General features: G+C 33.4%; 1 protein-coding gene across 2 annotated transcripts in view; it reads right to left on the reverse strand.

Annotated features, from left to right (window-relative positions):
- The window catches only part of LOC144978336 (N-acetylglucosamine-1-phosphotransferase subunits alpha/beta-like), a 46,878-nt gene that overhangs the window by 6,884 nt on the left and 12,687 nt on the right, over positions 1 to 27,307 (reverse strand). For both annotated transcript variants that reach the window (XM_078924230.1, XM_078924231.1), the window contains exons 6-26: positions 26,392 to 26,532; positions 25,955 to 26,029; positions 25,328 to 25,399; positions 24,870 to 24,917; positions 23,455 to 23,586; positions 21,969 to 22,139; positions 21,075 to 21,198; positions 17,829 to 17,900; positions 16,647 to 16,702; positions 15,913 to 16,027; positions 15,382 to 15,587; positions 14,846 to 15,030; positions 14,054 to 14,208; positions 12,466 to 13,271; positions 10,735 to 10,848; positions 6,655 to 6,857; positions 5,724 to 5,876; positions 5,144 to 5,210; positions 3,227 to 3,361; positions 1,222 to 1,307; positions 10 to 108 (exon numbers count right to left, since the gene is read on the reverse strand). In XM_078924230.1, the coding sequence (XP_078780356.1) occupies positions 10 to 108; positions 1,222 to 1,307; positions 3,227 to 3,361; positions 5,144 to 5,210; positions 5,724 to 5,876; positions 6,655 to 6,857; positions 10,735 to 10,848; positions 12,466 to 13,271; positions 14,054 to 14,208; positions 14,846 to 15,030; positions 15,382 to 15,587; positions 15,913 to 16,027; positions 16,647 to 16,702; positions 17,829 to 17,900; positions 21,075 to 21,198; positions 21,969 to 22,139; positions 23,455 to 23,586; positions 24,870 to 24,917; positions 25,328 to 25,399; positions 25,955 to 26,029; positions 26,392 to 26,532 (3,215 nt within the window). The remainder of the gene's footprint in view (positions 1 to 9; positions 109 to 1,221; positions 1,308 to 3,226; positions 3,362 to 5,143; positions 5,211 to 5,723; positions 5,877 to 6,654; positions 6,858 to 10,734; positions 10,849 to 12,465; positions 13,272 to 14,053; positions 14,209 to 14,845; positions 15,031 to 15,381; positions 15,588 to 15,912; positions 16,028 to 16,646; positions 16,703 to 17,828; positions 17,901 to 21,074; positions 21,199 to 21,968; positions 22,140 to 23,454; positions 23,587 to 24,869; positions 24,918 to 25,327; positions 25,400 to 25,954; positions 26,030 to 26,391; positions 26,533 to 27,307) is intronic.

Genomic DNA, 27,307 nt, shown 5'->3' on the forward strand with positions numbered 1-27,307 from the left:
CAGACTTACTTTGGATTTTTGCGGATATCATCTAGCTTTCCAACTACTTTGGAGACATTAGAGTGGATAATTTTGAATGCAACATCTGAGTCATCCATCACAGTTGTCCTGGAATAAAATGAAAGCAAAACATCTTTGTCAAATCCCTTCGTTGTCTTTTTCTTTTCTTTTTTTTTCTTTTTTAATTCAAAAATGTTTGTAGTTTGTTTTAAATAGAATTCCTCCACATCGATCACAGCAGTAGATTTTTGACCAATCCAAATGCAGTATTTGTGACACACCCTCAAGTCCAGGCCGCTCAGACAAATATAGCTGGTTGTTTACAAACAATAGAATGAAGTTTACTTCACTCTGCTCTTTGTTATTGTTTTCAGACTGCTAGTTGTGTGATTAGTTTTCACTAGATTTACACATTCAGACAACTGACAGTGATACAGACTGATGGTAAGACTGACCAGGCATGTAGAAATAGTGAGTATTTTATCTTAACACAGACCATCATGAATGGTAATACAGTGTAGTTTTTCTTAGTTCAGATCTAATTGCCATTGTTACATTGGGACTGTCCGAGGGGCGTGGTTATGTTCTTCCACTATGTGTCTATTCTTCAAGAGAAGATGAAAGTTCAAATATTTTACATTTTAAACTTGAAACTCAGACGAGTGTACAAATATTGTCACAATTCATACTGAACTACCTGCTTCTTTTTTTTTTTTTTATTTCCATCAGTAGAAAAGGTCATCAAATTAACTACATCCTCTTCATACATATTCAATTTAATAATCATAGTATTCTAAAATTCTTAAAAATCCCCAGAGCAAATGCTTTGCATGCATCTATACATTAACCAGAAAAGTATAATTAAATTATTGGATAAAACAATGTGCACTTATTTGCAGATCTAACAACCCAAATTGTTATTGGCTCATTGTTGTAATGGAAATACTCTCAAAGCAATGCAAAATAGTATCATTAAATCAAGTCTATAATTGCGTTTGGTTATCAGACCTGCTAATATGTGCACCTAGGGTAAAACCAACAGTTAATCTTTATTCTATTTTATTTTTTATTGGGTAACTGTTGATAATCAGAAAGAAAACAATACATCAAACACTTTCTGTAAAAAAAATCAAATCGTCTGTTTTCCTTTCTTTTTAAATTAAAAAAATTATGCTGTGAATTTTACTTTCCAATGAAATTTTAAAACGATACAGAACTTACTTGTATTTAAACTGTGGTTTGAAATGTTTTTTCACCAACTCAAGGAGCGAACCACAACTCAAAAACAGCTCTTTGGTAACTTGGGGCTGTTTTAAAAATGAAATGAACCATAAATACATTTGGTTAGATTAAAAATGCAAACAAGTTTTTAAAATGGTCATATCTAATGATTGCCTCTAACATTCAAATCAAACTCTCTGTGATTTGTAATAAATTTCTGATGTTTCTTTTTCTTAATAATGGGTGTCCAGAAAGCACTCACACTGCAAGAAATGGACTTAAAAATAAATTGCATTGTAAGGATTTTTCCTGGCCTTCCTGTCCATCCAGTAGTGATTTAGTAGCTGCATCTAATTCACATTTGGTGGATTGAGAGGGTAACGAGCAATTGTCACAGTCTGTTTCATATATAGAATTTGTAATAAATTCTAGCTCCAAGGACCTGATGGATAATAACATTTGCTGCAGCTGCCGCTGAACATAATGCTGCTGCTCCAGCTACTATTACTACTACTACTACTCCGAATACTACCAGGCCTGAAAATAATCTTGTCCAAATTTGTCGGATATCTTTTTTTAAACCATCGTTAAAAGATGTTAATTATAATTTTTTAAAATATGCCCTTCCTTGCAACATTGTGAGATGTCGTCGCCTAGGCCTACCATGAAGGCATATAGATAATCCATCAAACAAAAGTCTGATTCAAATGGAATCACTCATGTTTTCCAAAGTGAGCAAATTGGGGGTTAATGATCATGCCCGTGGAAAAAACGAAAGTGTCTTAAGCAGGGCTCAGACCTAACCACTCGACCCCCCCCCCCCCCCCCCCCCCCCCGCCACCCCCCACATTAATAATAGTAAAATATGTGAAATGTCAAACACTTTATTACTAAGATGTCTCTACCATAACTAATTTTTTTTTTTAAGTTGAGAGGACAGCGGGTAACACGGATTAGAAACATTAACTATTTGCTTTTATTTATAGAAATTTTGCCAAAATTCCTCCGTAATGTTCTGACAAAAAATTGTAAAATACAAAGAAAATAGTGATGCCGGAAATTGTTGTAATATGTTACAAAGAAAAATAGCATATTGTTCTGTTAATCGTGAGTGAAGACATAGCTGATAGGAAATGTTACAAATGTTTGTAAGACAACTTGGACAAGAGGAAGAGCCAACACAAACACTGTCAATGATAGTGAGAGGCAGTCACAGATGATAATAACCAAGAAGACAGGAATCCCAATAACAGTCACATTTGTGCAGTTGATGCAGTAAAAGAGTGAGACCGAGTTTGGGTAATCATCCACAGCTTTACGTTTCCGATTATTTTTTTTTCAGTTGGAGAAAATTTCTTAAAATTAATTTTATCTCTAGATGTTCCTTGTGGTAGAAAAATATTGGGTTGTCGGGTATCAGACAATTGTCTGAGAATTTACAGGTCTGTAATTTCTACTACAACCACTACCACCTCCACCACAATAAAAATCATATTATTCTACCCCTCCCACTGAAAAACCTATCATTTCTTAGTAAATATGTAATGGTTGAATAATGCTGTGAAGGAGTTGAATAAAAAATTTTCAATGATTGCAGAATATTTTCACACATTTTATTGGTGTGAAATAATGTGTAAAAGACAGCTAATTGGCAAAATAATCATTTGGTGCGCATGAATACAAATCCAACATTTATATTTTTGGGTCAAACTGTCATTCAAGCAGATGGAGAAAGATACAATTAATTATGGTGAATAGAAGTACTAATGCTATACAATTTGGTCACGAAATAGTTAATAATCTTACTTGGAGGGGTAGAATAAACATATTCTTTCATTTCTTTGTATTGATTAAACTTGTTATATTTTTACCGTCCTGCTATTGGGCATGATAAAAATAGCTCATTTAATAAATCCAAAGAAATGAAAGAATCATATAATATCTAATGCATTATTGTATAGCATTATCATTGAATGCATTTGCATTTCATGTAACTGCATCTCACCATGTCCTTGTCATAATAAACCTCCAACTCTTTCTGTTCTGTTTGTGAAGTCAAAGAGGTTGTAACCATTCCTTCTTGTTTTTCATGTAGATGATTTGAGCAGTTGATGAGCATTGACTCCAGACCAGTCAACACCTGGTAAAGACACATGCAGTAATAATAATTCTTTTACAGCACTTAGTGTCTAAACTGGTAAGTGCTTAACATAAAAATACAGACACAAATAGGCAGACAAAGACACACACACACACACACACACACACACAAACACACATGCAAAATTTGGAAATTGAAAAACTAGCTCAAAAACTGGCATATGGAAAAAAATATTCCTCAGTGGAATTTAGTAATAAATACACACGGAAAAAATTGTAATATCGCCTAACAGGCATCATGTCCAGTTCTACATATTATGTGTTGCTGTTGGTCAGAGACCCTTTCTAAAGCACTTTGACCATGTCTACAACTGCACTACATAAAAAAAAGCTCAACATTACATAGTCTGTCATGACACTTGCATTTCATAGTTTTTGATGGCTTTTTAGCATCATCATTATCAATGTCCATATTAAAGATGAGATTAATATCTGGGTTTAATCCTGAAACAATCATATTTTGAGATTCGTTTTCTTTTCTTTTGTGTTTCTTGACTTTTCTACAAAGCCTACACAGTTCGCTCAAATGTTTATCACGAATTTCTTCAGTGTATTCCATGACGAGATGAATTTGTAAAAATCCTCATAAATTCAGTTTTGTTGACGCCCAGATGGAATTTTAACAACGTACAGTCTGATTATAATAGATTCTATTTGTTGAAGAATAAAAGTTGTTTATGTTTTTGCTTGAAGAATTAATTTTTTTATTGAAAACATTAATGTATTGTAAATTACAGATAAACGGTCTATTTAGGATGGAAATATCACGATCATTACATACAGCACTGACATAAAATACATATGAATAGAAAGGAATAGAAATTTGGGGTTAAGCCCTTTGCAACGGAGCCATAACAAAGAAATGAAAGTGAATATAAAAGGACTGGTATCACCTGATATCACCGTAACTGAACTAACTAGGGGATTCCCCATATAAGTCAGCCTCAGGTCATCAGGTGATGTTTTCGTAACTGTGAACTATTCACAATTGAATAAGGAAGCTCTTGGTTTGATATTCTGGATCAATAAGTTTAACAAATAGTATACCGTCATGTCACTGTCTACATGGATGACAAACTCTTACTTGAATTACTATCATTGTTCCATAAACCAAGAGATAAAGTTTAATTTTAACTTATCATCTTCACTAACAATTCTTATATTCTACATGATGAAAATAAATTTAAATTGTAACAACAGGCTATATACTAGATGCTAACTAACTTATAACAGTCTACGGATATACCACATTGAAAATAAAATTTCTCATCCCATCCCTGAACTCAAGCAACATCAGGTGTGGTTAGAACTTATATTCCTGACCATTTGGAACACATGTTTTTGATTTGGGGGTCCTGCTATCTCAGTTGGTTAAGCGCTCGCTTCACATACAAAGAGATAGAGATCAATCCCGAGTGAAGTCAAGATTTTTTTCTGACAACCCCCTTGTTCACCTAGCAGTGATTGAGTAGCTGGGTCGGTTAGATCTGATGCAAATTAAATTGTGATAGAATTGCGTCTTATCAAAAGGGTAGCAAGAAATGGCTATTGTCCTTTTCATGCTAGAGAAACTGGGTTAACTCCATGAGCCTAATGGCTCTGAAGGACAACTAAACATATACACAAAATATGGTTGCAATATACAAATTGGAGGAGGCTGATCTGATTTTTTTTCAACTGAAATAAAAGTTTTCAAATTTGTTTACAAATTTAAACCCAGAAGCGCGTTTTCCTTGTTTAATTGTATTGAAAACATTCTTACCTCAAGATAAAGAGGTAATTCATAAAGCTTGGTTGCCAAAGTTCGCAATTCTCTATCTGACAAAATTCTGGATGGAAATAAAAATGAAATAAGAGCAGATAAGCATAAAAGATATTTACTTACTAAAAATAGCATAACTGATCTATTATGATGCTGGTAATCATAATAATAATAACAACAACAACAACAACAACAACAACAATAATAATAATAATAATAATAATAATAATAATAATAATAATAATAATAATAATAATAATAATAATAATAATAATAATAATAATAATAATAATAATAATTATAATAATAATAATAATAATAATAATAATAATAATAATAATAATAATTATAATAATAATAATAATAATAATAATAATAATAATAATAATGTGATAATTGATCACATTTAACTGACCACTAATCTAACCCACTATAAAGATTTTCTTCCTCAAATATGTGATGTGATGTAAAAGATAGCTACTGAGCACAAATTATTATCAAAAAAAACAACAAAAAACAACAACAACAAAAAAGCAAAAAATATACATTCAGGCCTTTATGGATAGTTTAAAAATTATACCCTGACTTGTCTGTGTCTAGGTCATCAAAGACCCAAGATGGCGAGACTGGCTCGGTGACACCCATGACGTAGTAGAAGTAGGCAAAAGCAAACTGCATGTCTTTTGGATGGCGAATTTTGTGGGAGGAAGTGGCTTCCCATTCATCATGAAATCTAGAAAGATGGGTAGAGAGATTATCAAATGATAAGACGACATTGAAAAGTATGGTAGAGGTGGGAGACTTGGATCCAATTGACCAAGACGTCTGTGTCTCTATTTTCGCTGAAGGCCTTTTTAAAAAACAAAACAAAACAAAAACACGCTTATCTCATTTTATCATTTTCAAATACTGCATTTCATGCAACTTTTTCTATCTCTTTTTATATGTTTATCCAAAGCCCCTTCTTCACTTTATCATTTTTTTATAGTTTGAGAGGGGGGGTAGGAGGGGATATTAGTACTACTAATATTAATAAATTAATTAATATATATGTATTGATCAACAACGACTTTCAATTTCATCGGATTAATTATCCAATTTCATCGAGTTCTTCCGAACAATTTACTGGATTATATCATTATTAAATTAACTGTGACTGTGTTATTGTGGAGAATTTAGAATTATTTGTGTTGTATATATATATATAAGAAGGCTTTTTAAGTAAAAGTATATAGAAAATGACTTTAAAAATGGGTGTTTGAATTTGCAGAATGAGTGAGCTATCTAAATATAGATTAAATAGAGGACTAAATGAACAATTTTCTGTTAACCTGTGACAATTTGGGCCTGCTGAAATGATGAACTGTTTTTTGCAACTGAAATCTATATTGATTATCTTGATGCTTTCTCGAGATAAAGCCTGAAGAAAAATCTCCCGCAAGACTTTCATTCTTTTTCCTACATTATTTAAAAAAATATCTATACAAAAATTAAAGAGTATGCTCTCTAACCTCTCTTGCATCTCATACATAATGTTCTTGTCAATCATATGAGGCATGTGTGCCAATGCTTTTCTTGCAGTAAAGCCAAACTCCTTGTTATACAATCGGTTTACATGCCGCAAAGAATCTCCAAAGGCATCAAGAAGTTGTCTCCCTTGCCAACCATCAACGATGTAAGCGCTGTTCACCTTATCCTTTTTATCCCTCTCCTCCTGGAAAAAAAAAATAACAACATATAATGGGGAATAATTACTTACATACAATGAATATTAGAAAATAAATATTGTATCGTAGAATCATTTTTATACAGGTGTCTCTGTTAATAAGCATAGCCCTTGGGAATCAAGTTGAGTTTTTACTGCCAGACTATGCTTATAAGTATATATTCCTTTTGTTGTTGTTTTTGTTGTTGTTTTGTGTTAAGTCAATTATTCAATGGCCCAATTACGGTTACAATATCATTTCCTTCTTAGTTTCTAAAACTATGATATAAATTAAGTTGCAGGCTTGAAACTGTCACCAGTCAATTAAAAAGTCGTTTTTTTTTCTTTAAGGGATGCTTCTTTATGTTTTGGCTAGACCATTCATTTCTCTGTCGCATGATGAAATAACATTGTAACATAGGTTAGGGACAATTCATAAAAAAGTTTGTAATTCATTGCAAGTCTAACATTTGACTGTATAAAATAAAAGCATTTATGGAAATCTCTGTGAACTGGTTCCTACTCTATCAATTAAATTTTCCACCCCTCAATGTTGAAATTCCGCACCAGTATTCCCAGGTCATCCTCGTCTCTTCAAACTTTTAAAACACAACTTCCACATCAGTTTCCCTTAGATCATCCTAATCGCTTCAAACACAACTAAAAAATCCACTTGTTCCAGTGTTTACTTTATGTATTTGTTTATTTCAATTGATACCCGCATATCAATGTAAAGTGCTTTGTGCCTGTTTAGAAGGGGTAAAGCGATATAATAAAAGCTATTTATCATTTTCACTATTTTAGCTAATTGAATTAAAAAATAAAGTCTAATAGTTTTACTGCTTCTTTAAATTTTGTAGTTGTTGGTTCACTCTCCCCATCCTCCTCCCTCTCCTCTCCCTCTTTTTTTCTTCTTCTGGAAATTATCATTGTCCTCTAAAACTAGTAAAACACTATCTCTCCCCTTCCTAATCCTAAGTCAATGTCACCCACACAGTGGTTTACCAGCGGATCACTTAGTTGAGATGCTAGGTCAAGAGGTCACTACTCTCCTTCTCTTTACCTGCGCTCTGGTATGGCACGTGCCTGCAGTCAGTGAAGCGAGTAGTCTAATTGGTCTGATAAATAATGGCATAGCCAAGTGACAACTATCTTAAATGTAAACCTATATTACTCATGTTATAGATTGAAATCCCCCTCACACAGTGGACTAAATATCATAGATATCATCAGTATATTTCTCTCTCAGGAAGACAGCAAAGTAGACTCACATTTTCACTACATTTATCATTTAAATCAAATGTTTCTGGAATCCCTACAACAACAATCAGACGTTGCAGTTTATTATCATCCACACTAGTACATAGTACAAACTGTCTACTTTCTGTTGCACTAAGGTTAATTCAGTTCAACAAATATGTAACAAGTGTAGGGGTGGGGTATCAAATTTCACTGGGAATATCTAGCAGTCTATAAGATGTCTAGGCTATCGTGGGTGATGAATTTGGACCAGTTACACAATGTAAACAATGTCATAATCATTTCCTGGACTCCCACTGACCATAGAACACTTTACTACACCGATTCTACAGTCTTATCATTAAAAGTTCCCACGAATATGGTAAAGGAGTGAAGAAGTCATACTTATTGTAGTACAGGAATATTATATATATATATATATATATATATATATATATATATATATATATATATATATATATATATATATATATATATATATATACTCTGCAAGTAGCCCTACAATAATAGTTCTTAAAGACACATCTGTTACTGATTTAAGAAATATGAAATGAATGGGTTTGTTTCATTCATGTCTCTGTTGATTGATGTGGGAAGGTTTTATTCACCAGCTGCACTACTTGTACATTGTGAATATTGTCTGAATATCTCTTAATTCCTAGGAGGTGCCACTATTATTTTCTCTATCTTGGCTATGTTTGAGTACTCTCCCCTCCCCCCACTTCCCCTCTTTTATTTTCCCCAGTCAAACTTGCCTTTGTGGAATACTATATGTACCAACTGTTGATGTTATATCGTTGTTGTCAGTGATATGAATTAGGTGTAGTGTGAATGTGATGCAGTTCTCTGAGCCTGTCTTTTACTTTTGTATGTGTGTATATATGCAGGATGCATGTGTGTATGTATGCATGTGTGTGTGCGTGTGTGTGTGTGTGTGAGAGAGAGAGAGAGAGAGAGAGAGAGAGAGAGAGAGAGAGAGAGAGAGAGAGAGAGAGAGAGAGAGAGAGAGAGAGAGAGAGAGAGAGAGAGAGAGAGAGAGAGAGAGGATGCCTTTTTCTACCATATTCATTGTTTGTATTCTCTACTACGCCACTGTGATGGTGTTGTTGTTTGGTGTAATGACGATGATTTTGTTTCTATTTGTAATAGTGAAGTAAAACCTACACACACAATATATTGCTTTATATGTTCTTTAGGAGTGTGTTAAATTGTTTAATCAACTTATCTCCATATCTTTTAAATACATTATAAAATACAAATGAAGAGAACATACTTGATGTCCAGCCCATTACATTTATGACCATTAAAAACGTAGTTAAAATGTGTTGAATCAGAAAATGAATGTTTTACTGTGTGTAATAATATTAAGACTGGACAAAGCATTAATTAGTTTCGGAATCCAACGTCTGATTTTAAAGATTTGAATTTTTTATTGTCCGCAAAACAACAAAAATATTTTAAAATAGTAGGGATTTTAAATTGCTTATAAAACCTATCAGAATAATCACAATAAAACGAAAAAAGAACCAACATAACGAGTGAAAGTAGTACTATCTGTTCCATTAGTTAATATTTTTGTAATGTAAGTGGTCATCTAGATATGGTGTTATATTACATCACGAAAATGCAATACTTTGTGTCTTAACCCTCAAAAAGGGGAATCCCCGTCCAGGTAGCCAATTTTACAGCATGCAGCTGCTGTTGTCAGTCACTTGCTGGGTTCCAGCATTATAACTAAGTGATCCGATTTTATGAAGAAATAAACAGCAGTGCCCACCTTTCTCTAGTTCCACCCACAATCCCATTTCGAAAAGTTTGCCAAACCTGTTAATCATTATTGCTGTTGATTCTCTGATGTCCTGTATTGTATTTTTCACCACTGAAGTGTTAACCAATGGAAAGGGTATGTTTCATGCAAGAGATGTGATAGTGAATTTCTGTACCCCCCGCCCCCCCCCCCCCTCTCCTCTCTTTTCTCTCTCTCTTTTTATTTTGTTGTATTTTTTTAAAAACTATTTACAAAAACGAGCAGTCTGTTTGGATGAGCATGCTTATAAAGGGGTAAATTAATGAAGTGAAAATTCTATTTCACACACCGAGCATGCTCAGAGCCTGTTTGTGCTTATAAATAGAGACCATTGCACTGAATATCTGTCCCTTGTGTAAATTAAAAAGATCCAAAATATTAAAAAATTATGTAGGTTTTAACTAAGTAAAAAAAAAAGTAATGCATTATAAAAAGAGAAAAAGAAAAAAATACACATAAATAATTCTAAGTTTTTCCTATCACAATGGAAGTAAACATGTTAAGGACTTAAATCCTAAAGGAGCAAATCATTTAGGCAATGAAGCAATTATATATTCATGACAATTGAAAAAAATAAATTTAAAAAATCCTGACAATACTTTTAAAAGCAAAACTTTTTGCCAGTGAAGAATTATCAGCTGAACATCTATTTTGAATCCTTGATCTCTGAGAAATTGAGAGCAAGAAATTGAGCGCCAATATTGCATCATAATGGTGATATCTGTATTGCCTCTGAATACATTTTTATCCTTTTACTATATATTTGTTAAGCTGTTCAATTTTTATTTGAGAGCCAATATCTCTCTGTCATTAAATTACCTGGGTGATATCTTGGTCCTGTCTCACCTCAACTTTGTCCTCCCATCGTAGTGGATGAACACTGTCCCCTGCACTTTCTATGCTGACCATTTGTAAATACTCATTGTCATCCATCTGAAACGTTTATTACAAGACAAAGAGGATACTAATTCCAAGATGTTGGAAGGAAGTTATTCAGACTATCACACTCATTTTTCAAGACATTATCTCCACAAACAAGGCTTAAACTGTTTGCAGATGATAGCTTTCTTAAAGGACAGTAGCGCAGATGCATATGAACTCCAGAAAGATCTTAATTCCCCCCAGACGTGGTCAGATACAAAATGCTATGCCATGTCAATATCAAACAAGAGAGAGCCTCATTCTCACAATTACACAATGCATGATCATCCTTACAACATGTCAACTCCATAAAATACCTCTGAGTCCATCTCAAGAAGAAACTAAAGTGGCAAACCCATATAGAACATATCACAGTAAAGGCAAGTAGGATTCTGGGGTTTCTCAAAATGAACATAAACCAATGCCCATGAAAAATTAAAGCCCAGGCTACACATAGCTTATCACTGATAATATCAGGCCAATACGAGAATATGCCAGCGTTGTGTGGGACACCTACACAAAAAAGGACATAGATAAGATTGAAAAAGTACAGAGAGCAGTTTCAAGATTCGCAACTGGATGCAAATCCAGATACCCGGTTTGTGTTCATGTCCTACCTCCAGTCACTTGAATGGAAACCATTGAAGCACCGGCACAAGGTATCCCGTATTGTTACCTTACACAAAACCATCAACAACCCAAATGCACCCATCATCACCCCAAACTACATAAAAATCAAATCAGATAGATATGCTACACGTAGATACAGTGCAACAAAATGAATACAACCATTTACAAGAACAGTTACATACAAACACAGAATAATGACTTAAATGTCCTGCCCCCGGACATAACGAACGTTGAACGCTTGGAAACTTTCAAAACAGTTATGAATGCACAAGCTTGTCAAGTTAATCTGTGACTGTTCCCTGTTTTGATTGGACTGTACTGTGACTGAACATTTGCAGTGATGGGCCCGTAGGGCCTATTGCAAAATACAAGCCATTGAAGATTGAAGATTGTTGTATTGTATTACTGTTTCAATTCTATTTGTTGGGAGCTCCAGAAAGGTTAAAACTAGAAACATTTCTTGATACATATCTAATTCCTTTTATTAACCTGTTATATTCATTTTTCTTCAATAGCAAGACTATATGCGTGAATAGAGAAATATGTCTGTAAAACTGAAAATTAATTGAAAATCACAATTTCCATTTCTTGAAGCCAATAACTCCCAGGATCTGACAACTTTTAATGTTTCTACTGCTGGTGAAAGTGAAAAAAAATAAACAACAACAACAAAAAAAAAACCCAACAAAAATCATCAATAGTTGACATTTGTAAACAACACAAATTAACTGAGTATAAATTAGAGATGACTGCATATAATTTGTATGAATATTTTTTTATAATTTACAATAAAAAGTGGTAGCAACGTTACCAACAATCATCAAATAATGTATTGGTAAAAAAATTATATAATTGCAAATAATTACACCTAGCTATGCAAGACACCTCTGCTAGTATATACATATCACTACAGCAAATCAAGTAAAGGCTAAAATCTTAACAGCAAATTAGTAAAAATAGAAATAAACATAAAGACATTCATTTAAAATTAGTACTCACCTCTCTAGCTCTCATCTCTCGAATCCGACGAGCCCTCATTTCTTGAGCAACTTCAAACTTGTTTTTCCAAAAGGAAGAAGGTAAATATGGTAGGAAAGATAAGAGCCTTCTGCCAGGGCCATGAACTTTGTAGTCATCTACATTCTCATCATCTCTGCCAACATCATTTCCTTCCAAATTTTGAGGAGAATTTTTGCTGCCCTTTCTTTCCAGTTTCTTTTTATTTAAATTCTTGAGATGCTTGTTTTTCAAATTGTTTTCATTCAGAGGCTTGACCATCTTTTGATTTTCTTTTAGATTATCCTTGGAATTTGGCACACCATTAATTTTCTGTTCCATTTTCAGATTTTTGTTACTTTTTTCCAAATGCAGTGGCAGTGGATCCATTCTCTTGTTTTTATTATTAAAATCTTGAACCTCATCATCATTATTATTTTCATTCTGAAGATGTCCATTGTTCCCCTGAACTTGCATCTTATTCTTTCCATCATTCATTTTGGCATCTCTATTTGACTGATGGACAGGCACTTTATCATTTGCTTTTTCCAATTCTGGAACATCACTCTTTTCTTTATTTTTCATTTCTAGTTTTGCAGTTTCAATATCTTGTACAGGGTTTTCTTTCTCACGACTCGTTTGCAGTGGATTTATTTTTCCTTGCAAGTTTTTGTCAGTTCCCTGTACTTCCTGGCTCTCATTTTTAGTTTTCAATTCTTTCAACTTTGGTACCACAGTAGCAAGTTCTTGTTTGAAATTGAAGAATACATTACGCAACTTCCTTTTGAGTCCGAGTTGGGTTAAATCTCCTGTTCGGTTGAAAAACAAAAGTATTTGAAGAAAAGATAGGCACACAAAATAAAATTATCATATCAATGAGCAAAGAAGATAAATCCAAAGACTCAAAAGGACTATGAACACATTAAACCAAACCATAGGTTTAAGTAACTCCAGATTTCTATATTGTTAAAAAAAAAACCCTCCAAAATAATAAATTATATAAATTGCAAAGTGCCCTATCATAAATAAACAGTCTTTAGGTGCTTTCTTTACATGAAGGGAAGTAATAGAATGGATTAAATGGAGAAAAACAAAACAGAATAAAACAAAACAAAAGAAACATTATACAATCAAATAAATGAGAATGTAATTGTAAATCCAAGTTCATTCTTGAATCTCTGAGAAATTTTAAAAGAAAAGTACATTATTTTGATTATATGCAGCATAGCACACTTTGTGTAGTGCCGATGCAACTTTCATATCTGGTTTTTATGAGTGAAAATGAAAACTCAAAGAAAATTGCAATTGCCTCTTGCATCCAGCAGAAACTCAAATCTTGGTTTCCAGAGCATGTACGAAATGAGCAAACATTGCTGGTTCACACTTTATCATCGATCACTTCTTTTCAGTAAAAACATTTAGAATACCTTAAACTGTTATGCAAAACTCCCCCCAAAAAAACAATTTAAAAAGTATGAATTTGTTGCTTTTCATTCAATTATTCAAAATAAAGTTAATTTGAAACACAACAGTTTAGACGTAAATCTATCCAAAAGTTTACCAACCAATAAGTATTTTTTAAAAACCTTACCATCATCTCTGGCATTCTCCAGAATGGTCAGTTGATTCTGGAGGTCATGTGACAAGTTGAGCTGTTTATGATAGGCTAGCACATCAAATTCTAGGTCCATAGAGTCCAAAGACTTTTCGGGCAAAGGCGGTTTATCGGTAATAATTTTTGCTTGCCTGAGAAATATAGAGAGAACAACAAACTGGTCATTCCTGCTAATTACTGATCTTAGAATGGTGAACTATAATAAGAGTATTATGAATCAGTATCTTGATATCTCAGAAATTATAGTATTGTAGGCGCAGTACGTTTCACAGGGTAGAGACCATTACAATGTCGTTCATCAATGAAATTGTGACATTAATTTTTTTTAATTTCACTTATTTAAAAACTGTGAGCTTATCATATTATGTGTGTATGTGTATAACAGTCCCTTGTCCAAACCTTGTTGCAGAGATATTACCTGAAGGCTTCTCCATAGAGTATCAATGGTGCAAAAGACTGATCTGAATAAGCTAGCCTTACTTGGATGCAATTCACCCAGAGTCTAATGAGAGTCATAGGGCTAATAACACTATCTTTTAAAAAAAAAAATTTAAAAATTACAAAGATATCAACAACAAAATTAAAACCACTTAATCTGGGAGGTAGAAAGGTTCCAAAAAGGAGTAAACGATGCAGTATTTTAACACCAACATCTTGTGAAATGGAAATTTAAATAAAATTCATGTGCTTGTTAAAATCCGTCACATTGTCTTTGCACTGTAAGCGATATCAACCAACTCAAAACCAAGTCAATGCTGCGCTGCATACCTGAGATTGTCTTTAGGTGCAGAGAACGCAGTAGCATCCATTTCATCCTGCTGCTCCTCCACTGTTTTCTCCTTGTGGACAGTGATTGTGCCATTGTTAGCCGATGTAGCATTAGGGTTCATGTCCTCTGATTTCTGATCTAACATTTTGGGCTTCAATGTATCCACAGACACTGTAAAATTGATCTAAGAGTACAGCATATGAAATAAATGAAGAAGGATAAATGAACATGAGGAAACATGTGCAGTAATGACATTAATCTTTTTTTTTTTTAAAGTTCATCATTGATTTGCAGCTGTCATTCTTTAACTTAAAAAAATACTCTCACTGGTATTGTAAATCTTTACATGAATATTTAAAAGCATAATGACTTTTCTTTATTGCATATTTACCATTACATTTTATAATCAGTGGAACAATATTTGGTAAAAAAAATGTTTTTAAAGGACAAAATTTGCATTATTACAACACTTTCTAACTATCACTATTAAAATAGAATTATAATAAAACCCCAAACAAAGATTTTACACACTCACCTTCATAGTACTATTGTCCTTTTTATACACAAGATCGAATTCAACATTAGTCTTGTTTTGGCCCTTAAAAAGGATTAAGGTCAAAACCTTGAATTTGTTAGCGACTGCAGCTGCCCTCACAGCAGAATTGGAGACATATTTTGCAGATGTAACCTTCCCAGCATTCCCTAATACATCTGTTAGGTTAAAGTAGGCCAATGTCTCTCCTGAAAAGAAAATGAGAATATTATATCATTAATTAATACTTGTAATGAATAAAAATCATTTTTACAGCAAAAGTTCTCCACTAAAATCCTCTTGATCAACACAATGGTATCGCTTTTTATAGTGCAGGACCAATAAAAATCACAGGCAAATTACAAGGAGTGCTTCAAATCATTAACACAATATTTTTGTATAAAGAATGTTTTTACAGTACAACCTGCGAACAATAGCCTCAGATGCAAAGGAAGCTCGACTTCACAGAGAAATTTTAAATTATATACATATATTGCGATCAAGTTTTGTTAAATCTGAAAAAAAAAAAATTACCTTCGGGTAAGCTGTAATTCTTTGCCTTGGTTTCCAAATCAAGACTGTACAGTTTGTTGTAACTATCAACCCCACAGTCACCAGCATCAAAACCGCATTCCAAGGTGTTGCATGACTAGGAAAAATAATTTTAAAATAAGATATTGGAATAAAAAATTAACGTAAGAGTCAATTCAAAGAGTGCTCCCTCTATCTATTATTTGTTTTCATATTAATTAAATATTTTCCCATAAAGCGTATCTTCAACTAATTAAGAAATTTTACATGGTACAATCATTAATCCTAACCCATCCTAATCTCTATGAAAAAGCCTTAAAAAAAAAACCCAAAAAACATTTTTTTTAAAAATATATATTTGATACATTTCACAACATTTACAAAACACAGTCATTGTCATCAGTATTATGATATAAACAATCATCATTTTAATAAAGATAAGTGTAAAGTATTAAGAAAACATGTTCACTTTCTATCATTTTCTAGATAAATATCCAAGCCGAATTTTATTTAGCAAACAATGTCAGCGTTTCATATTAATCTTTTAAGTTTAAAAAAAAGGATGATCCTCATACAAAAGTGCCTCATATCATTTTATTAAAACGGCATCAAAACAATTTTGTCAAAACTGTTTTATAAGGCCAGATAGCCCAATGGCCCTTAAAACCAATCAATTGTCATCATCGTCAGCATCATCATCATTATCACCATCAAAACTATAATCTTTGACAAAGTACCTGATCACAATATTTGTCTGCCAACCAACTGTTTGCACATCCTCCATGGCAGTAGGCTGGAAAATGAGATTAAAAAATCATAGTAATTATCTTTAGGAATTGGAACTCAAAAAATCTAACTTAAATATGAATATTTTAGATAAAAAATCCAAATTTGGAGAAAAAAAAAACAAACGAAAATCCAGTGTAAACCGAAAATGCACGAACACTTTTATTTATATGAATTGTCACCTTGAAATACATTAGAATTGGTACAGAGCAGTTTGATCACATCTATCTAAAATTTAACTTTTAAAATCTAAATCTAAGCTAAATATCCAAATTTTGTCAAATTTCGTCATTGATTTCAGGTACTATCATAAGTGAAATTTGGTCAATTTAATGATATATAAAATATATATAATGTTATGCCCTGGCACTGGTTGCTATGACAAAACCTGAAAGAGTCCGGAGTTGACTGAACCCTCCTCAGGTTGCTTGTTTTTCTGAACACCTCAACCTCCCAATCAGGGGGTTCAAATCATCGCTATTATAAAGCGATGCACAAGGAGACGAAGGGAGTTTTTTCTTAATTGTCTCGACTGGACACGATATCATCTCCAGCAGTTGTGTTTTATTTTATTTTATATTTATATGATGTGCCATGGTGTTCTTAATTTGTGGATGGAAGGAGAGAGACAAGCAGGATGAATGGATAAGTAGAGCTGGATTGTTCCTATTTGTGTTGTAGATGTAACCTAGTTTCTGTAATAAATGTATCGTAATTGTTAATCTTGATTTCTTTTCCTTTATTATTATAGTTTCTTTCAGGTCCATTTGGGTCATTGATAAGCAAATGATAGCTTTAATTTCGCTTATTTGGCAACGAGTCATATATCAACAACAACCTGAGCTTTTATATAGCACAATATCGATTAAAGGTGCTCAAAGCACTTTACAAAGGGTCCATGACCAACAGTAACACATAACATGTAGAATGAGACATGGGGCCTGTTAGGCGATATTACAATTTTTTTTTGACAGAGACAACACTGTTGACTGCCAGGTACTCATTTTACACCTGAGTACAGTGAGAGAATACGAGTATCATACCACTAGACCACAAGGCCACACCAATTAAATCTATACAAGTGGCAGGTCTATGAATGAACACATTTTTTATAAAAAAAACAAAAATCTCACCATTTTCTAGATGGTAGTCTCCTTGGACTCCATGAAAACCTGCTCCATACTGAACATGTCTCCCTTTGTCACCTGCAATTTAAAAAAGAAAATAAGATGTGTGGCGTCAGTGGCTCAGCAATACAAATACAAAGTAAATTGAGCAACATTGAGCATGGTCATCGACAGGAAAGATGACTAAGATCGCAAAACTCTGGCCTCAACAATGTGTTTGTAGTTAAATTAATAAATTTATAGACTATTTGAGTCAATTTCGAAAGAATACTCATCTGTAGGCAGTGGCATGCTCATGATGTCAGGGTTAATTTCACTTTCTATAGAATTACAGTGACAATAATAATTGGTAGCAACCCACTAAATAGGATACTGGTCTATCTCAAAACATTTTTCCACAAGACATTATTAGGCCCAGTAAGGAGAGAGGTTAGCACACAAAAAAATATTTTAAAAAATAAAAAAATAAAATCTTTCAAAGATCCAAACAAATGTAACATGTAAACTCTCCATCATTTACAAAAAAGGTGAGATCAGCTTTGCTATTAACTGCACTGTGGACTTAAAAAATGTTGCTAGGATGTTCACTTATACTTATATTTTATTATTCTACATTGCAAGCACTAATTCTTGCCACCATGTATCAATGGGTGGGTCAATAGCCTTTGTGAGGTGCTAATATCATTATAATACAGTAGCCTAGTAGTATACCTCACATGGTAATGTGTTTGCAACTGTTAGCCGACATATCCGTATTCTTTCATTATGCTTTATACTACTTACAAAACTAATGCGACTGTGATGTTTCAGATTCTGTATTTTTATATTATATTTCTGTATCAGACATAACAAGGTGTCCAAGTATCAGAGACATTACCAGCCCACGCAAAAATCCTACCACAATTTTTCGCAATCGGACATTACAAAATGACATGAAATAGTAAATTTCCATACATTTACTTATAATACTATCAATCTTACCATTTGAGGGAATTCAAAAGCAAGGACAATTCAGGACATCATGGCTCGAAACTGACTATGTAAAGTTTTGGTTACTCATACCAAGAAATATATTGGGTCCACCTTCACTACATTATACAAATACACACACTAACATATTCTATTCTATTTACACAATCAGTTTTTAGATTCTATTAACTTATATACATAATGGCAGACTATGCTTCTAGTTTAACAACTTTTCTTTCCCTGCTATTTCTGAAGCAAGAATATCCTTATTTCTACATTTTCAGCCTTCCCTTTGTGCATTGTTCCTGACCAAAAGATCATGTTACATCGTTGAGGATGACTTTTCTGCTTTTTCAACAAAGTCAGCTGCAGTTTTGATCAGATTATCTATGTCATTTTGAAGTATCTTTCTTTTTGGTCTTTAGCTGCATCACTTCATCCTATTATTTTCTTTTTCTGGTGGCCTCTTTTTCCAGAATATCCTTGCTCTCTTTCTTCTCTTTCAGGGCATTAGAATTACCCTATCCATTCTTTGCTGCATGACTTCAGCAGGTCAGGGGACGTCACCGTTTCTCTCCATTAATGAATTGGCAAGTAAAGTGTCTTGCTATCAATGACTCTTCAACAAGGTTTCAAGGTGATCTTCTTGTTGACCAAAATTCAGCTTTCCACATCTGCATTGCGATGAGACAATATCAATTTCAGATTGATTATTTTCTTCTAATCTGGACATTGGTCAAGTTGTCCATTTTTATTAAAGTACCTATCAATCCTTTGAATGGTGAATGGTAAAGCTGAATTGCTCTCTTTTATTGGAATGTCTCTTGATCTGGATTGCTGCCATGGCACAAACGAGACCTAGATGTCTTGTGCTGTGTGTGCATGTGTACATGTGTCTACAGCAATCTGCTTAGCCAGACAGTAATAAAAACAAACAAACTAAAAAAAAACCACCCAGCAAAGCTGTATTTGAAAAAAAAACAAAAAACTCCCAACAACTTAACCTTTCAAAGGCAAGTTTCAATCTCACTTTGATCTAACCGTTTTCATCAAAAGACAGTAACGGCAATGCAATTATAGTTTGATTGAAGCCCGAGTCGCAATATTTGTATTGATCTCATGGTGGAAACGATTTATTCTGAATTAAAAATAATATAAAGGGAAACTATTAATTGAAAATAAAAAAGCAGTGTCACTGGTAAAGGATTAATTGAACTAGACAAACACCATCCAGCATCCTGTGACATTCCTACCTCCATTGCCAATCATATGAAAAGAAACGGTAATCAGCAATACTCAGTTGAACATAGAAGAAAAAAAAAAAAAGAAAGAAAAAAGAATTTTAAAAAAAGAGTAAAACATAAACAATGTGCCCTTTAAAGGTGGAATTCGATCTTACTTTGACCCAACACCAGATCACCGTTTTTATCAAAAGACAAGTAACTGCAATTATATATAATTTAAGTCTGAGTCGCGATATTTTTTTCTTACTGCTCTCTTGGTAAAAACTATTTATTCTCCATTAAAAATAATATAGATGAAACAAAAAAGTCGGCATCACTGTGAAGGGGTTAAAAACACCTGCATGACAAGCACCAGCGTTCTCGTGACACTCCCAAGTACAACATCATCGTTTGTTTCATCTTAACATGCTGACTCCCTTCCTCCCTTATCCCTGCAATAATGCACGTGTCACTAAACAGAACAGACTCATAGATAGAGGTACCAATATCTGTTGAGTGTTTCGTGTTATAGGAATGGCTAGTATGATAGTTGGAGTTTTACTCACAATTAATTGTTTTAAAGAGAGCATTTTCAATGTTAACAGGCTTAAGGACTGATATAGAACCTGATATTTGCTCTGATCTGATATTTGTAACTGCCGATCTGCGTCAAGTTTTCTGACCAAATTTTGATTTATCCGACTTACAGATCCATTATCCGACCAAAATCTGACTTATCCGACCAACCAGTGGCCATCCAACCAAAAACTGACTTATCCAACTTGCCTGGACACCTCGCATAATTTTTTGTTTCCTTTTATTTCCTTGGAAATTGCTAGAGGTATTCTATACAAGGTCAGAATAGGGATAATTGACATTGGCATTCAATCCACTTCTTCTGTTTCACAAAGAAAAAAACAACTATTGGGTGAAGAATACACATTGATCGAACTGTCTGGAAATTGATTTCAAATGGAGATGTAAAAAACAACCCTCAACACCTACATCAAGGAGCTAAATGCATTTTGATACATTATGGAGTTATATTGACCATTCTTACCAACACAGTCTCCTCCATCCCAGTCACATTCACTTGAGTTGCAGGCCTTGTCACAATACCCGTCATTGATCCAGGTAGATGGACAACCGTCATTACAATTGGGGACTGGCCACGCCAGGTAAACCTATCAAGCAGGGATGTATTATAATTATAATGTCTTTATCTTAAAATCTTGAAAGTGAAAAGTTATTCAGTTTATGCTTTTCATTACTCTCGAAAGCAGCATCTTTGTTATTAAACAATTATATAGTGTTATACGGTTGAATTTTTAAATTTTAAGGTTTTGATAGAGAAAATAAAAGATCTTAATCTGCAAGCTAAAACGGAACTGTAGCAGCTTGTCAGTTTTTGGATGTAATAATTTGAATCAGAACCAATAGAGATGGTTTATCAGGAAGAAAAGAACATTGACATTTCAATCCTAAACTCCTTTCAAGACTTGGGAATGCTTTTGCCTCAATTCCGTTTTCAATCAACAATATAAAGATTAACATCAATAGTCAGTTTCAGACTTGGAAATATTATAAACCTTTTTACAAGGGGAGTAAAAAGATGCTAAAATGCACATTAAAAAAAGCAAGCAATTAAAATGATTACACTTTTTTTATATCGTTTCATCTCATTCCTCCACTTTGGAAAGATACTCTGGTAATGATGTTAACCTTTAAACTCTTGATTGAAGAGGGAATTGAAGTAAAAATATTCCTTGTTATCCATTTATTTCCATTTTGAAGCTGTTATAATTAATTTTGTGGAATAAAAAATATGGTCCACAGCTTCAGACTTCTTTTTCTTAAACTCCGTTTAGAGGAGCGGAGGATCAGTCTATATTTAAAAACAAGTTAGCTTTTATATCACTTTGGTTTTGAACTCTATAATTAAATGACATTATACCTTATGCCCTGACGAATAAGAAAAGAAATCATCAGGCCAAACAGGTGCCCCAAACATCACATCATCATTTAGATACAGGAACTTATCAGAAAGACCTGGGATACGATGGAGATTGGCCTCAATGGCTGGAGAACTAAAGGTTGGTAGGTGACTGGCATTTGGGAAGATTTCCTGTTGATAAAAACAAAACAAATGTTGGTCAGCAATATAACTTCAGAAAATTAATGACATAAGCTATCGTCGGTGATTGCCTACTAGTTAAATTGATCAGTATTCCATATCTAGAACGTTGTTCACAATTTTATGACACATGTGAATTTTAAAAACACTGCTTTGCACAATGTTACAGTGCGGCTTTGTGGTCTTGGGGTATGTATGACATTCTCCTTTGGATCTGTAGGTTCCTGATTTAAGTCCTGATGTGGTTGGCGCAGAGTTGAGTCCTTGGACAAAAAACAAAACTCCTCACTCACATCTTACTCAGGTATAAAATGAGTATCTTTAAAAAATATTGAAATAACGCTTTAGGGGTGCAATGTCTCCTCCTACATAATAAGAGTTGCTGCTCACTTGGGTCCCCTTGTAAAGCCTGTTGAGTACATACAATGCATATTGCACTAAAAAAGAGTTAAAAAAGGTTAAATTCCACATTTCAAGATGTCAAGACATTATGATAATTCCTCATAAACTGGAACGCCAACTGATTCACACAGCAGACACATGCTGATGGCTATACTCTGGACTGATGTGTACATATATACTCAGGTCAGACATCCGAACCCATTATGGACCTAGTTTAACATTGAAAGTAATGGACAATATTTTGCATCATTTTTTTAAGACTTCCATTACAACAATGAGCCCATAATGAATTGGGTTATCAGACCTGAAAATAAGTCGCTCTGGACCAATTAAAAAATCAAACTAAACTGCACTCTGTTTCTTTTTCAGACGTATGTTTGCTTTGGCTGTGAGGGAATTTAAACGTTCATGCCTCTCAATGAAAGATTCATATTCAAAGGAAGCATTTAATGGTATGTTAACCAATTATAAAACTTTCCTTTCTTTATGACAAAGTTTTGAGAACTCATAAGATCCACCATTAATTGGGATGCCACTTAATCGAGATTAAATGTATAAAATAAATGATGGGTTCACCATGCACAATACAACTCACAAAGCTTCATTTATTCATGCAGCAGGCGAATGGAACAAATTTCCATTTCATGTTGAATGTCTCAATGCTTAAAGCAAAGTACTCATTCACACCTGAGATGACTGGCGTTTATGCATTAAAGGACACAACAACTGGACCAGAGTTTTGAGATTTATTATCTGGTCCTTGACCACACTCAATAATGCTTGCTTTTGTTGCAAGCCAAAACACCACACACACAAAAAATGTGAAAAATGTAATCGGGCAGTAAGAAAGATACTTCTTTTTTCTCTTTTACAATGAAAACTCTATGATGGAAGAATTCCTCACCTTATGTGTGACAACAGTTAATCTGGGGTTGTCCATATTTAACCAGTATGGAATTTGGCCATTGGTTACAATAAAGATGTGTCGAATCCATGGAGCGAAACGATCCAAGGAACGCAATGAATAACGTAATTCCTGTAAAAAGAGGCAAACATTTCATATCCATTACTTATTTTACATCCAAAATTTTTTTAAAATCTATTGTACTGAAATTCACTGAGGGTTTGTCCATTTATCTATATGTTTGATATGATGCAGTTGCAAAGACTTTTTTCACAGCGCGTCTTCGAGCCTATAAAGTAGCTCGAGCTTTAATATTTTCCCTGGGACGTTTATACAGAGTTTACAAACTTCAAAACTTTTTTGTTTAGAGTGGATTCTTGTTTACATAAATCATATAAACGTTTACCATATATCATCAAACCAGGCCATTTTGTAATTTGTATACTGTCATGTTTGACATGTGTGACCTCTTTACATTTTAGCTCCATGCCTTGATGATATTAATTTGTAATTTGAATATTGTAGAGCAAAAGAAATAACACCAACACAACTGCCTACATTTTAGGACAAAATGATAATCACAGAAATAAAATAGAAGACAACGCATTTCACATTGAGTGACATTTCATTGGCAACACCAGCTTTGCAATTGACATTGTGTCAATATATGTGTATTTGTGTATGTGTACATATGAGTGTTGGTATGCACGTTGTCACTACAATATCATGTTTAACTGATCATAAAATCACAAATTGAAGCATTAGAGTTGTCTTCCAATGGAGACTATCTATATCATTTTTCCATGTGCTTGAGTCATTGGTCACATTGCAAAATGTGCTCAAAATGACTTTCATAATAAAAAATGTTCATGGTTTTCGAAATTTCCAATATCATAATATGTCATTTTGTTTAGCCTGATGTTTACAATTTTCATAAACAAAGCAATATGTTTACATTTATAAAAAATATCCAGATGTTGGACATCAACATATCATGTGATTGATGAATCGGTTGAATGGAAACCTGACTTGTGCCAGGCAAGTTTTTTTGGGTTTTTTTTTTCACAGCAAGAGCATCATATTTAAGAGAGACATTTGAGATTGTACCAGGACAATGATGTAATGAAAACAAACCAAAAGGCGACTTTAGGAATGAATTAAAACTTGAACAGGAGAGACATTCACACCAACACTCCCCTTTTAAAACTCATTAAAATATCTGTTTCAAATGCAAAGCCATAATGATAAGTAAAATCCATCAATTAAAATAAATCCAAATTAAAAAACTTAGAGAACTGAACACATTATGATATGTCTACAATTTTTAAGTTACAAAAATTAGATTTTCATTATAAAATATATATATTTTTGAAAAGTTTAAACAAACTGTTCTTTACCAATAATTAACTTCTCACCTCTTTATCTTGAAACCGATAGTCTGCAATCTCTGTGTCTGGACTCGTCTGCAGGGACACAAAGTAGTGAAACATTTATTATATTATCAAATAACATGAGAGTAGAGTATAAAAGCCATAAAATTATCATTTCATTGACATGAATAATAGTTGACAATTGAAAAATGATTCAATGATCAAATTTACAATAATAATGAAAATTAATCGATGTGACAGTATTAATAAATAGCATACAAGCATAGTTTTCCGTTCAATGAACAGGAGTAAAAGAGAATACAATACATATTATTATTATTAATATTATATTATTATAAATAATAATATTATGTTATATATAAATATAGGAAATCCCATTATAGACAGACGACAATTAAACTTTCATGAAATTGGTGAGAAAAAAAATATTTTTGATTTGATGCTTGTTTCTATTTTGATTTAACACAAAGAAAATGTCTTACAGCCAACAGGTCCCAAACTAACGTCACTGGAGCCAGTCTCAGCACTTTTCCCTCTATTGTAACATTTTTGTTCTGAAAGAAACAGAAGTTTTTTTGTTTAATCAAGAGAGAAAATTTTTTAAAAGGTTAAAAGCTGTCAAACATCAGTCCTTTTTTGTCAGCTCATTAATTTCTATTTCATCTTAGATAACATCCAAATGTTTCACTTTAGAACAATTTGAACAAAGCTATTGTTTAAATTAGTTGCCTCTACAGCAACCAAACCACTGATCACTTATTCACTGGATGTCATCCATTGCACTAATGTTACAAGAAAAAAAAAAAAAAGAAAGGGTAGAAAGAGAATTATTTTTCAAATTAGTTGCCTCTACAGCAACCAAAGCACTGATCACTTACTCAATGGGAGTTACCCATTGCACTATTGCTACACAAAATCTTTGAAATAATCCTTTTTGGTTTCTCCCCGCTACTGGTTAATATCACAGAAATCCAATACTGCGGGGTGGACTGTTGGTTTTAAAAAATATTCAAATGCATTTGAGACCAAAACTGGTCCCTTAACTTAAGATATGAGCGCTCTATCAAATGAACTATCAGAACTCGTGTAAACCAATAATTCATGCTTACATTGACAGATGATTCAAACTGTTCTTTGTCACTTGCTTGCAATAAAGCCAAGCCTTTATCCCAGTTAACTGTAAACTGAAATTGTAAAAAGAAAAGATAAACAGTCTAACTACAAACACAGTTCAAACTTGCTCATCATAAATGAAACAATCAAAAGAGCATTAATTAATAATCAAGTGAAGGCTGAAAACCTAAAAAACAAACCTCAAAATTAACAAAATGGATGAGTCTTTTGCCAATAATGCCATTACTTATTTGAGAATCTCTGAGAATTTCTTATTGAAAAATAGTGCAGGCACACACAACTTTTAATGTACAATCGAAATGGTTGAAATGGAAAACATTTCTCACATCGAAAAATGAAAAAAAAACAAATCTAATTTATTTTAAAGTTTCCCAACATCACATGCTTTGACAAATTAAAACAAGAAGCTTACATCTAATCCAGTAACATCAACACGTAGCTGTGATCCAAGTGAAGATTTCAGCCTGTCCTCAGTGTATCCCTCGGAGGGAAATCCTGTCACCATAATTAACAATGGCACAGCCATACCATGTGTCAGGGTTGTATCACTTGTCTGAAAAAGATGGGAGTAACATAACCTGGTCACCTTACATTACTATACCAACATATTCCTTACCCAGTGCAAGGACAAAATAATTGCCAAATTACTTTTACTGCTTTTTACCTGAGCAGCAATGAACATCTGTGTAAACTGAATGTCGTTATCAAAAGACCAGGCATTCCACTCCAACCCGAATAGTAAGTGACTTGGAGTCATATTCAATCAAAACCCAACCCACATACTCATCCTGAGAATTTGTCTCAAACACATAAAAACACATGTTTTCTGAAGAAATTAGCCAACCACACAGTTCTGACGATATGCACTCTGAAACAATGATTTTCAACTGTGCCCCCCTAAAATTTAACTTAACATGTGGCGTGCTAAGGAGGATTCATGCAAAAGTCCCTGGCTATATTGTTGGCAATGGACAACTTCAGTTTAAACAACAGGTCACTGATCAACCATTTCAAATTCTGAATCATTTAAAGCTGTTTGACTATCAATCTTTGAGATTCAGTTCACTCGCTCAGGTACTCTTGAATGATGCATAATTCCATTTTACAAACATCTATATTCCAGATTTTCTTTTCTTTTTTTCTCAAGGATAAGAACAAACCAAGACCAAATGGTTGTCCAGGTCAGACGCAGAAATTGGCGATGGGCTGGCCATACCCTGCGGAAAGAGCACTGTAATATAACCAAGAAGCAGGCTCTCAAATGGAACCCACATGTCAAGAGTAAACGGGGTCGTCCAAAACAGACCTGGAGGGGAAGCCTTCACCAA

The sequence above is a fragment of the Berghia stephanieae genome, chromosome 8 (genome assembly GCF_034508935.2).
Source record: "Berghia stephanieae isolate SIO BIC M18660-M18661 chromosome 8, UCSD_Bste_1.3, whole genome shotgun sequence".
Lineage (NCBI taxonomy): Eukaryota > Metazoa > Mollusca > Gastropoda > Nudibranchia > Aeolidiidae > Berghia > Berghia stephanieae.